At 34.2% G+C, this 13,533-nt stretch overlaps 1 protein-coding gene across 2 annotated transcripts in view; it reads right to left on the bottom strand.

Annotated features, from left to right (window-relative positions):
- Positions 1-2,171: 2,171 nt before the first annotated feature.
- Positions 2,172-13,533, bottom strand: part of TSC22D2 (TSC22 domain family member 2) — a 49,731-nt gene continuing 38,369 nt past the window's right edge. Inside the window, exons 3-4 of one of the 2 annotated variants that reach the window (XM_060099533.1) lie at positions 4,865-4,916; positions 2,172-3,818 (exon numbers count right to left, since the gene is read on the bottom strand). In XM_060099533.1, the coding sequence (XP_059955516.1) occupies positions 3,558-3,818; positions 4,865-4,916 (313 nt within the window). In that variant the 3' untranslated portion in view covers positions 2,172-3,557. The remainder of the gene's footprint in view (positions 3,819-4,864; positions 4,917-13,533) is intronic. The other variant, XM_060099534.1, reaches the window with a different exon arrangement.

Here is a 13,533-nt window from a genome sequence, read left to right on the forward strand (position 1 = left end):
AGAATTGAGTCATGTCACTAAGTGCCTGCCACTGAGCTATAAAGCCTCCTTTAAAATATGTGACTTCAGACCATCTTAAAAATTTGTTTCCAGAAAATTCGGTGATATTTTATTTCTGGCTCTACAAGGATGAATTCTCATGAACAGGCATTTTGGTTACTCTAATCAGAAGGATACTGCGCCCACCCTCCCCACTTCCCATTGTTTTAAACATCCAGAAGTGACTATGGTTTGGAACTTGGAGAAATACCCTAATCTCTGACCTGTGACAATTCTTTGTGAATAATGGAAGTTTTAATTACCCGTCGCTGAGGGCTTGATGGTAAAGCATTCCTGTTTTTATACTTATTTATGCTTAGCTCAGAACATTGGAAATAGCCAGCTATTTTTGAATGAAAAATTATGAGTTAGAGTAACCATATATTTAATATCTCACAATCCCTCTATTTCTTGGAGGGAGGTGTAGATCAAGCTATAAAATCACATTGTAGCTACTTGAAATGATTTTTCTTTGGGGAAAATTAGGTTTGTACTGAAGACACATTGCCATATCAGAAACATTTTCTACCTATGATTTTGTGGTTGGTTGAAGTAAACCAACAGAACACTTATGTGGCACCTTGGTCTATGAGCATTTCACCAAGAAAATTACAGATGGCATTCATACAAGACTGTGCTCCCAAATTGGCATCTCAATAAATTAATATTCCAGCTAACTAGAGACCCTAAATATTGAGGAAAAGCTGAAATTTACTTAAGATCCTAAACTAATCATTTGGAGGAATGCTTGATGTTGTTTTCAAATATACAGTATATCTGATGCTGAAAAGCACATAGCTTTCCCACCCTTAAGTTTGTCCCTGACTTTGGATTGGGGGTATACCTCATGAGAGTAGGTTTGGATGTACATCCTTTCACAACTATTTTTGGGGTTGTATTGGGGGGCTCATACAAGAGAAGCGGGGGGAGTTGGGAAAGCAGAGGACAGGCACTACTATAGTTTTGCATTTTTTGAACATGGCACCAGTAGTTGAGTATCTTCTCATTTCATTAAGTTGAAAAGTTTATTATTTAAGGCTCGATACATTTTGCCATCTTACTTTCTAGAAGTTCACAGGAAAGCTTGCCTTTCTACATTAGGTCCTGCTATTTAAAGGACAAATAATTTGTTAAATGTTAACTTGTATTTCTTAAGTTACTAGAGGGTGAACCTTTAGAAACTGCCATTTATTTCTTCTGTGAACTATTCATGTTCTCTCTTCTATCGTGATTTTTTAATGTAGTAGTGATAATTGCTTTTAATTACCATTTAAAGCATATTAATCATTTCCTTTGTGACTATTACTTTAGCATTTATAATGTTTTTCTACCCCAACACCAAAATTTATATTTTCACATAAACCCCAACCTTTTCTAATACGTTTTTTTCCATCTGTATTAAATATCACACTGTTTGCACTTGACGGTGAGCCTTTTGGTTAACATTCCAACGTGAAAGTTTCACTTTCTAGTTCACCTGGGATGGCTCTATTAAAAAATCTTACTTCATATCTTTAGGTTGCTTCTTCAAGCCTAAGTACTTAGTTCCTTTAGTTATTTCTATTAACATTAAAATTGTGTTTTTTGTGAATATATCCTGCAGCATAACTAGAATATAAAATAATTGGAAATCACATGTACACTCTGATTTTATGCATTTAGTTTGTGACTTATTTAAGTTTTAATTTTAGATAGATAAAGAACACTTATTTATCTTCTTTTAATGCAAAGACCTAACTATTGTTTCTTATTAACTCCTGATTAGCTAGTTGGCTATAGATACAGAGCATGTTAATTTCTACAGGCACCTTTCTGAATTCAAGTAAAAGTTCTGGTAGACAAGGATTTCCTACTTAAATGTCATTGACATAATATGAATATTGAGTACAAATATTGCTCACCATTCTTGCATTCTTTAAATTATTTTACTTTGAAAATTTAAGAACCATCATTAAGTCATTAATAACATAGGTTTTCATTGAAGGAATATTTGGAACTCTGAAAATACAAATCTAATCAAATTAAACTTTGAACACATATAGAGCCAAATATTTCAACAAAACTGCAGTTTAATTTCAGAAAATGTGTTAAAATATATATTTATACATCAATTTCTGACATATACTTAATGTGTTAGTATACACAAAATGATGCTTTCTCTTGAAACTGTATTTATGAAATGTACATTTTAATTTAAATACTCAGTATACACTGCACTTAATCTGCATGTTGCATTTATTAAATACATTAAAATCTGCAATGTAACAAAACGTTTTCTGCATACGAAATTCAAAACACCATTTTAAATGAACAAAAAGATGGCTCACTTCATTATTTTTTTTTTTTTTACAACTAGTGTATAGTACACTAGCTCAGCTCCACCATACTACCTGTTCGTTCTTTTTTATTTGACATTGTTCACAGACTAGTACATATTACAATAAGAGTGCTGGATAAAAACATGAGGTACGAAAGTGGTTCAAAGATTATAGGTCATGCAGATCATGCTAGACAGCAAAGAAAATTGTGACCGAGAGAACACTAAATAAAAATACATAAAGAATGTGCATTATAAAAAAAAAAACCAAAAAACAAAAAAACTCCATTACACAGCTTTGCTTCTTTGGTTACAAAGTAGGTTGAACAATTTCACAGCTTTTTATTCCCACCCGAAAAAAAAGTCATACGAAATGTCAAAAAGCAGAGGAATCGTGGCAATTTCTCTATTAGAAAGTAGAAACAAATGAACAAAGTTTTCTTCATCAAAATAGCCCAATTATTTATTATATCACAATAACTGGTGACTACCTGTACAGTTGCACTATGTTCTTCATACTTACACTATACAAAATTTACATTCAAGCTGGGTCTTTACTACTGAAAATAAATACCGAAGGTAAATTGCCATTAGTGTTAGAAATATGCCAGGATTCTTTTGTTCAATTATTGCCTAAACATTTCATCTATTAAATGCAATCCTGTCTTTCAATTCCTTTACTGATACTTAAAATTATTCAAAAAAATTAAAGAAGTTCTGTGACATTGTTCATGTACATTATGAAAATAGCAGCCCTGTAATAAATAAAACACAAATAAATGAAAACTTATGTAGGCAAATGTTACTGATATTGAAAGAAAAGTGGCTCTTTAGATGAACTGTTATTTATAATGCGATAGGAAGGCTCAGGGTAAATCCATGGATAATAGGAAACATGGGAGAGCCACCAAAGCTCTTAAAAGACCCCACTCGTGCGCACCAGGTAAAATGCTAACTCTGCTCTCTTTAATACACCCCATCTATTATTCTCCTTGTGTACTGATGACATAAACTGGACATCAACAGCACTGCATGACATCTCAAAGAGAGGAAAAGCTCTTGTAGAATGATTGTCTAATACTGAAAAGGCCAAACACACAACTGAAGCATGGCTACTTGCTTTCGTATAAAGTGGAAAGAACACCAGTGGCACACAAGGATAGATTGCTTTCAGTTTTTTTCTTAATGAGGCAAGAAAGCTTTATGCTGAGGACACATTCGGCTGCTGCGGAGGCTGCGTTGGCTGCGGAGGCTGTGCTATCACTGCTTGCTGTTGAGAAGTGCTACCAGCATTGGCCTGTTGGGCTGGGAGTTGGGATAACTGATCATTGTTTGAAAGAGATTTTAACAGTGCATTTTCTCGTTCAAGTAAAGAGTTTCTTTCAACTAATTCTTTTATTTGTTCCTTTAGAACTTCCACTTCTTCTCTTACTGCATACATCAAATGGCTTTTCACCAGATCCTGTGAAGAACAAAATTAGGAATGTCAAAAAGAGTGAAAGGGAAAGGAGTTGCTATTTGGTTCTAGCCTACCTGGTGCCTTATAAACATTAGGCAGTTTTATATTTATATAGTTTTATGTAGTTTATATTTATACTATAAATATAAATATAGTTTATTTAAACTACATTTATATAGTTTTCCTGCTCTTGCTTTTAATGTTTCTACTGTTTCTTGACTGACACTAAGGAAGATGGGGTAGAAAAACTCTAGTTCCCAACGAGGGCAGCAAGCCCAGGATTCTATTTTCAAAGTTTGGAGTGATTTCAAAAAATACCAGCTCCTTAAACTGTCAATTAATATAAGCTTAGAATTAAAAAAAAAGTTTAAAATCATATATTTAGATGTCAGATGAAGAGAACAAAGGATATTAAACCATCTGATACTAAACCAGTTATAGTACTGCTTTAAGAGACGAAGTGACCTGCAATTTCCAACTTTAAAACCTCAGGATTAAAAAAAAAAATAGTTTGAGATCAATGGCCTTTATTTATAATGTATCTATGGTTTTAATAACTTGAATCAAAATATTTTAAGTAATATGAGTAGAATATCTTTAAGAAAATCAAAAAATTGATAGTAATAGCAGAAATCAGAATCAGAAATCTGAATCAGAATCAACAGAAACAAGTCTATTTATTAAAGCTGAGTAAAACAGTCATTGTAAATAACCAAAGGATGGAAAAGATTTCCAGCTGACGTTTTCATTTTAATAGTCTTTTGTCTCTAAATTATTTTTGATGCTGAGATATTTAGGGGATCAAATGAATGTTGATTATGTATATTCCCAAAAATGGCATGAAATGTAACATGTTCAAGTAGGGGAAATATCTATTCCACTGGTATTTCTAGACTAAAAATTCTCAACATTCTAGCATTTTCAACCAAATCTCATTATCAAAAAATACACTTTGGTCATTCTTGGTTTAAAGAAATTAGGTATTTGTTTTTTAGAATTGATGAAACCCAACAATCTCTGAAATGAGAGGACTATAAATTTTTACTTACCATTGCTTGTTCTATTTTGTTGTCAATGGCTACACCACCTCCCCCAGATGCACTGGAAAAAATCAGAATATTTCATTAAATTATTCTAAAAAATGTAAGCTTCCTTCCAACTCTTAAAATAATTAAAAACAATTGTGTTTTACTTAAAACCAAAAATAGTAATTTAAAATAGATTATTAGTCTATTCTCACAATTTCATACTCAGAGCTCTCGTTTTGAAAATGATCTCAATAAACAGATGGCTTGTAAAAATCTTTGTAGTTTCAATATTTCTAATTTGCCAATGATATATATATGCTACTTTAAAAAGTAACTCCCAATTCTATCCAGAAGTTCTCAGTGAACTTAAGATACATTTTGAATGAACAGTACCCTCTCCACATCTCTTCCTTTACCAACTATATATTCTAATTGCCTTTCATGTAGAAATTCCAGTGGTTACTTATTGCATTAAATTCAGATGATGATTTTTCTACTATAGATTTTATATTTTAATGTCTGGTTTTTAAATTTTAAAAACTGGCTTGTAAAAATGATTCAGAGGGCTTTTGGGCAAGCAGTACTTGCAGGGTTGGTTAACAAGGAACTCAACATTCTGGCAGACCTGTATGCTTTGACTAGTTTATCAGCTGGCAAAAATCACCTACTAAGGTATGTGGTTTAGACCAATTTTTCCTAGAAATATTTGGAAATAGTCTAGCTGGTAAGTACATCCCAAGTTTAAATATCACCTTAGCATTTCTGTGATAATGACACAGGAAGTTGAATAATTGTTCTCTTTGGCAGTTTATATTTTCCCATGTATGTAGCGAGGATCTATATCCTTTTCTTGGTGTTTTTGTAAACTTTAAAGAATAGTTATTAGATCTTCTTGTAAATATAAATCGGGTATGTTAATCTACTGTCTTTAAACCATTTTTATACAAAACTTTTACTACATACTCTTCATTTAGTGTGTAGTGCTAAATTTAGGTGCTAATATATCTGAAGACTATTTTGCTTTAGATGATGTGGACCCTCAATGTTCTATCAGACTGAGCCTCAGAAATATCCTGTCTGATGTAGTGGTGCCTTTTTTACTATAATCTAAGTAGATCTGGTTATAATCCTGGTTCTGCTACTCACTACCTATATGACCATCAGTAATCAACTATTTAACTTCCCTGGACCTCAGTTTCCTCATCTGTAAAATGAAGGGGCTGCTGTCAATGCCTCAGTGGACTTTGAACTTTTAAATCCCGTGTCAGTGCGTGGAAAACACTAAGCTTGTTTATCTGAGCATTAGCCACATTAATTACAGCATACTACTTCACTTCTTGCTGCTGTTGCTAAGATGAAAAGGGGCTTCTGTATACCTAATAACTGGAAAGGATATATAGATCATTAATAAATACTTATATATGTTTGGCTGTAAATGCTTGTAGAGAGCAAAGTATGGCTTCATGTAACTATAAACTACAGAACTATATAAACTTTAATGTAAAGTTCAATTCAGACACCACATAGATGAATTCACCAAACACTGGTCATAATTTGGCAAAAAAGATAGTGATAAGCATTTAGATTAGAATTTGCCTGAGAATCCTAGATTATACTTTACTTTTTACTTCTATGTCAAGGAAAAAATGAAATAGTTTTAGTCATTTCATGACTTAAATACATTCAATTCTTTTTTTTTTTTTTTTTTTTTTTTTTGCGGTAAGTGGGCCTCTCACTGTTGGGGCCTCTCCTGTGGCGGAGCACAGGCTCCGGACGCGCAGGCTCAACGGCCATGGCTCACGGGCCCAGCCGCTCCGCGGCATGTGGGATCCTCCCGGACCGGGGCACGAACCCGTGCCCCCTGCATCGGCAGGCAGACTCTCAACCACTGCGCCACCAGGGAAGCCCCATTCAATTCTTTTAACACATCAGTTTTAAATAGAATATCTTAAATGCTAACTTTAACATCAGTTTTTCATATTAATGAGCAAACAAAACAAAAAACCCAAATAAACCTCAAAAACCTTTAAAAAAGGTTTATTTCTTCTTCTTTTTTGATAATTAAAACAAAACCTAGTCAGTTTCCAAACCATTCCCTCAGCTAAGGAACAATAATTAGCATCCTATTCTTTGCTGATATAATAACCTCTAGTCCTGACTCAGATGTCTTTTACTGCTACGGAGGAACAGGTTTGCAAAGTATAAATGGGTCATGTTGAAGATATGTGTCCCTTAAAAGGTATTACTATTCCAATTTTGTTAAACACTGTACTTTAACAGAATCAAATCAGTCACAGATACAATTACTATCACTATAGTCACCTTTGGCCACTCTGAAGGCTGTTATCAAGAATCCTACAACCTACTGCAGAGGTTCTCAAACTTTAGCATGTACCAGAGTCATCTAGATGTTTTATTAAAACACAGATTGCTGGGCTCCACCTTTCAGATTCAGTAGGTCTGGGGTCGGGCCCAGGAACTTGCATTTCTAACAAGTTTCCAGGTGATGCCAATTCTGCTGCCAGACAAATCATACTTTGAGAACCACTGGCTTGGAAATGGAAATTAGAAGAGTAATAATAATAAAAAAACCTAACTCTACTTAAAAAATTTCTTAGCCTTGTATACAAAACCCTTTACGACCTTGACCTCAGCCTTCTATGGTCTCCTTTACTCTCATACCCCATCTGGTATATTGTGTTATGGTCTTACATAGCTATTTGCAGTCTGTGGAACATATGTTCTCTCAGGTTTCCATGGCTTTGCAGAAACTGCTCCCTCAGCTGGAAATGCTCACAGTTCCAATTCATCTGGCTATCTTTAACTTGTTCCTTAAGATGCTCAGTGCCACCTCTTCTGCAACACCTTCTGACTTCCTAAGGTAGAACCAAATATTCCATCCCGTTTGTGGCCCACTAAAATCATCACAAACTTTTTATAGTGCATAACCAGGAAATTCTGGCTCCTCCATGTACTCACTGTGAATTCTAGGAAATTATTTTACCTTTCTAGACCTCGTTTTGTTTTTTTTTTTACCTAAAATAAGGATTATATACCCCAATCCACAAAACTCCTGTGAGGATTAAGTGAGTTTAAATAATACTACCACTGTTAACTCTATTAGACTGAGCTCCTTGAGGGAGGTGGATTATCTTCTTCACCTCTGTGAAGAAGTGAACAGTGCTTGGCACATAGGAGCTCAAATGTATACTGAAAGAGTCAATATGATAGTAATTGGATTAGAAACGATTACTGGTTCATGTTAGGAAGCCATTACATTTTTTTGAGTTTGAATAAATCAGTAGCTCTCCACGTGTGGTCCCTGGACCAGGAGCCATCAGCACCATCTGGGTACCTGTTAGAAATGTAAATATTCGGGTCCACTCAGACCTACTGAATTAGATACTTTTGAGGTGGGACCCAAGAAATCTATTTTAATAACTCCTCCAGGTGATTTGAAAGAAACTAAAGTTTGAGAACCACTGCCTTAAATAGCCTGATTTTTAATAAAGATACCAATGTGGTAGTTTTAAATATAAACAAATAAGAGTGTATTCTATTTCAAGATCCCAGAACATGGTTTAAGAATATTGTTTCAATGAGGGAAACAAGTTTTCCATTGTGTTCAAAGTCAACATAGTGGTTTGGGCTTTATGCTCTTTTAAAATGAGAATGATCAGCTGAAGCAGAATGAATAATTTCCTTTCATTTTTTTCCCTGACCTAATGTTATAGTATTAGGCCTTGTTTTCTTTCTTATTATTGTATTCACCACACTATAACTAGGTGATTAACCAGTTTCCGAACTTAAGTTCCTGAAGGGAAGGCTTCCTAAGACTTTGTAACTATTCTGTTAAACTACAGAGTGCTATATAAAAAGGGATAATTTTTAAAAAGAAAGAAACTTTCTGTTACTATGGGTCTCTCTTTTAGAATAAAATCGTAACTGGATTAGCATTCACTAGATAAATAAAAAACTGTGGGTATGGAGGGAACGGACAGAAATACAGAACTATGGGAAAAAAAGGATGACTAAATGACTTTTTTTTTTTTTTTTTTTTTTTGCGTTACGCGGGCCTCTCACTGTTGTGGCCTCTCCCGCTGCGGAGCACAGGCTCCGGACGCGCAGGCTCAGCGGCCATGGCTCACGGGCCCAGCTGCCCCGCGGCATGTGGGATCTTCCCGGACTGGGGCACGAACCCGTGTCCCCTGCATTGGCAGGCGGACTCTCAACCACTGCGCCACCAGGGAAGCCCACATCCTTCTTAATAGGCTAACTGTTTCATCTATGCTCTTAGCTCAGTGACTCTGCAAATCATCCTGTCTTGCCTCTCTAAAAATTAAAACCAGTGAGGTCACAGTTAGGCTAACTTGATCTCACATTTAAGAAAATTTTTTTATGAGAAATCAACTTTTTTCTTTATTAATGTGGACAGAGACATCATGGCTACTGTTTAAGATAAAAATAGTGCAAACTTCTTCTCTATTACATTTTGGCTACGTTGTCTTTCTTCTCCTTTCTCCTCAATACAAATGTTTATTAAAAAAAATTTATTTATTTATTGGCCACAACCGCACAGCATGTGGGATCTTAGTTCCCTGACCAGGGATCCAATCTGTGCCCCCTGCAGTGGAAGCGCTGAGTCTTAACCACTGGACCGCCAGGGAAATCCCACAAGTGCTTATTAACAAAGCAACAGGGTAGAGGGAAAGAACACAAATGACTGCCCACTTCATGGCAGCACACACTGCTTAAGTGAGTCCTTACTACAAGCCTGAGCAACACTCTCACTTTACAGTTGAGGAAACTGAAGCCAAGTAACTTATTCAGACACAACCCTAGGGAGAGGATTAAAACGTAACCTAATTAATGTCAAAACATATGCTTTTCCTATCATAACAGTCAGACTGTGAAAGGAAGAAAGCCAACTATCTATAATGACCTAGAAGAAATCCAGCGTTGTGTACATTGTGAAAAGTGCTTTAACCAAGCACCAAATGTTAGTTGTCAAACCATAACCGTGGATCCAAAGATTAAACTATGTTCATAATATGCCATGTATCTTATCTAGCATATTCCTAGAAGAGGTTCAGCTCTGAAAACAAGGGAGGTCACTTCTTAGAAAAGGGACTTGCTCAGTGATCTTTAGACAGCCAGCATAGTTCACCTATTTGCTAAGGACTAAAACATTCTTTTGGTTTGTTAGAAAGATGAAGATATCTTAAGATTATATGGATCTATATGCAGAATATTATAAAAAAAATTTACCTTGCTTTACTCCAAGACCCTCCTAACTTTCTCTGTTGAATCACAACACAATTAAAAATCCACTACAGGAATTCCCCAAATTACAAAATAAAATGTTTTGTGATGAGAACTTATTTGAGTTGGCAAATCTCGTATATCAATACTTATGTTAAAGCCCCCTTACCCAAACCAGGTAAAATCAATTCTTCTTAAACTTACAAATTGAAGCTACAATCTTTCTTGGAGGCCAGTCCTCAGGAATCAGGTACTGTTTCCAGTAAATCATCTACAACCTTAATCCCCTTGCCCCGCTGCAATAAACTCTGTAACATCATTAGTGCTAAAAATGCTTTAATTCTAATCTGGGCAACATTTTGCCTCTTCTCTAAGAAATGTATGTTTTGCTTTTTAGAAAGAAACTGTTAAGTCACTGATTGCAAAAAAATAAATCTAATGAATCTACAGCTCAGCAAGCCTATCAAGGTTAAAAAGAAAAAAAAATCCATCACCCTTCTGTAAGACAAATTTAAAAAAACATTTACACTTTAACACAATTTAAGAGCAAATAACAATCCTCCTTCCAAACAGGAGCCTAAATAGATAAAATTCATGTAGACAATCTCTGGCCAAATGCAAACCTCTGTGGTTAAGAATAAAACTATTAGACAAAGTTAACAGTAAATTAAGCTAAGAACTCAAAATTGTACATATTCTAATTATTAACCATAAGTTCTACCAATGTAAAAACAACCTGTTTAATTTCATGATTTAAAAAACTCACAAAAAGGCCCCATGGAGATTTTTATTATCAGTAACATAAAATAAGTGATTTTTGTGGATGATAAAAGCTATTATTCATGCTAAACAAGCAGGGGAAATGGCTACTCACAAAACTAAATGTTATTATTTTCTCAAGTAACCAATCTTACTGTGAAAAAAGCTTTTACCAAGGAACTACTAAAAACTGAGCTAAATATTTATATGAAGATTGATATTTGTTTTTATCATCTATAAAAACTTTGCTCACCAATGCCCTCAGCATATTTCACATTCATCTAATTAATTTCAGGTCAAAATCCTGACCAGAAAAGAATATTTAAAAAGAGGAAAAAAGGACACATGCTGTGGATTATACCAACATCAATTTCCTGGCTTCGGGTATTATACTATAGCCATGCAAGATGTTATCACTGGGGGAGAACTGGGCAAAGGGGTACATGAGACCTCCCTGCACTTTTTTTTTTTGCAACTTATTAATCTATAATTACTCAAAATAAAAGTTTTAAAAAATATACATATACATGGTAAAGAATAAAGTCAGAGAGTATACCCAAAAAAGTATACCATCAATACAAAGTCCCTCTCCTACCTCAGACCCCCTTTGTCCAGAGTCAACCATAACATCTGTATTAATGACCTTAAAAAAGCCTATTTAGGAAGAATTTCTTTACTATTTTGGAAAGGAGTAGGAGAGGACTTTCTAACTATATGCCTCAAAAAATATATATATTTAAAAAGCTTCTTTAATAATTTCCCTAAAATATAAAGTACTTCTAGGAATCTGTAAGACAAGAAGCCCAAATAAAACATGGGTAGAATTCACACGAACATTCACAAGACATGAAAAAATACTGAACATCTCATTCATAATAAAAATAGAGATGAAAACTAGAATGTTTTATTATTTCCCTAAACAGACTGGCAAACATACTAAAATTTAATAGACAGTTAGTGAGGCTGTGGGAAAATGGGCGTTCTCTTACAGTGCTGGTGCAAAGTGGTATAATGGTATAAATCTTATAGAGAGCAATTTGGTTATATCTAATAAATTTTATACACAACACACCATTCACTCTTTGAGCCAGTAATCCTACAAGTGGGAATTTATCCTATAGATATTTTTGCATACATAGGAAATAATGTATTTACAAAACTACTCATTACAACACTTTATAACAGCAGGCTTTTGATTAGCAATAGGGAAGGGGTTAAATAAATCACAGTATAGTCATCCATTCAATTTAATACTAGCCATTTATTAAAAAAACCCATAAGGATGCTTTTCTGTGTACTGAGATGGAAGCAATGTATCTTGAAGATCCTTAAAGGTAAAGGTACAGATGTGTGTATATTATCATTTGTGTGAAGAGGAAGATAATATACATTGTATTTGCTTGTATATACAATAAAGATACTAGAAGGACACATACACACTAAGAAAAGTGCTTATCTGTTTAGGTAAGTGCTTATCTGGAAGGCAGGCTGAAGGGGAACAGGGATAGAAGACTACTTTCTCTACACTTTGAAGAATACTGAAAAACACATTCCAAAATGAAAATGACTCATGAAGGAGTTATTTCCCTGTACAGTGTGAACTCAAGACATGAACAAATGGCAGACAGGAAACAAGAAAGGAAGAAAGGGAAGAGGATCAACAACTCCACTTGTATTTGGAACTATTTCCTTCTGAAAGATTAGGTACTATGTTTAACATACAAAATAACAGTCAATATAAATAACATTTCTGATTTGTAAAATTTACTTCCTTGGCTTAGGGTGAATTAAAATCACTTAAAAATATAGTGTAGATAATGTTTATAACTCCCAGTATAGTTATTTATGTTCAAAATGATGCTAGTAAGTAAATAGTAAAAGTCTCTCTAATAAATATCTAAGATACAATAGGCTACATAACCTTACACAATGTTGCATTAAAAATGCATTCCAAAGAAGGTACAGATAAGATTAATACTAACTTTACCTTCTTCTTCCAGATCTCTTTACACTTCAAAGTTATGACATTTTGGCAGAATTATTTTAGTATTTGGTAGTAAAATTCTGATATAATTATGTTTTTTTCTTTTTCTTGAAGAGCTACTCCAAGGAAACAACTTAAAAACTAACCAAACTAAACATTTTTTTTCTGTGAAAACAGTCAAGATGGAAGATGTAAAAATTTAGTCTGGAAAAACTGGAGACTTTTACAAAAGTAAAATAGCAGCAATTTTACCACTACAGGCCAAACAGTCCAATAAACTAAGGAAGTTTGTTTAATATTCTATTATCTCAAGTTAAATACTTAAATGTAATAAGAACATGGAATCGTATCTACTTAAGATAAATGAGCTTATACACTAGTTAGTTATTTCTTATTAGACTAACATTAGACAAGGTTTGACACAACGAAAAAGTTATTTCCTTCCTCTGAGTCAGACTGAAAATCAAAACGGTGTGAGAAAGGGGTAGGAGGAGGGTGGCATTTTCCCCAATGTTGGAGTGCTTACATTTAGAGCAGACTCTCTTGAAAGAGATTTCATTTTACTGTTTACATAGCAGCAACAGGTAATTTGATGATAGCATAATTATGGGGGAGTGAAGGATACATAACCAAGGGGCTTAAGTCCAAATTAAAAACCTGACACTATAGTCTTGGCTACTTTAAT

The sequence above is a fragment of the Mesoplodon densirostris genome, chromosome 5, assembly GCF_025265405.1.
Source record: "Mesoplodon densirostris isolate mMesDen1 chromosome 5, mMesDen1 primary haplotype, whole genome shotgun sequence".
In the NCBI taxonomy this organism is placed as follows: Eukaryota; Metazoa; Chordata; class Mammalia; order Artiodactyla; family Ziphiidae; genus Mesoplodon; species Mesoplodon densirostris.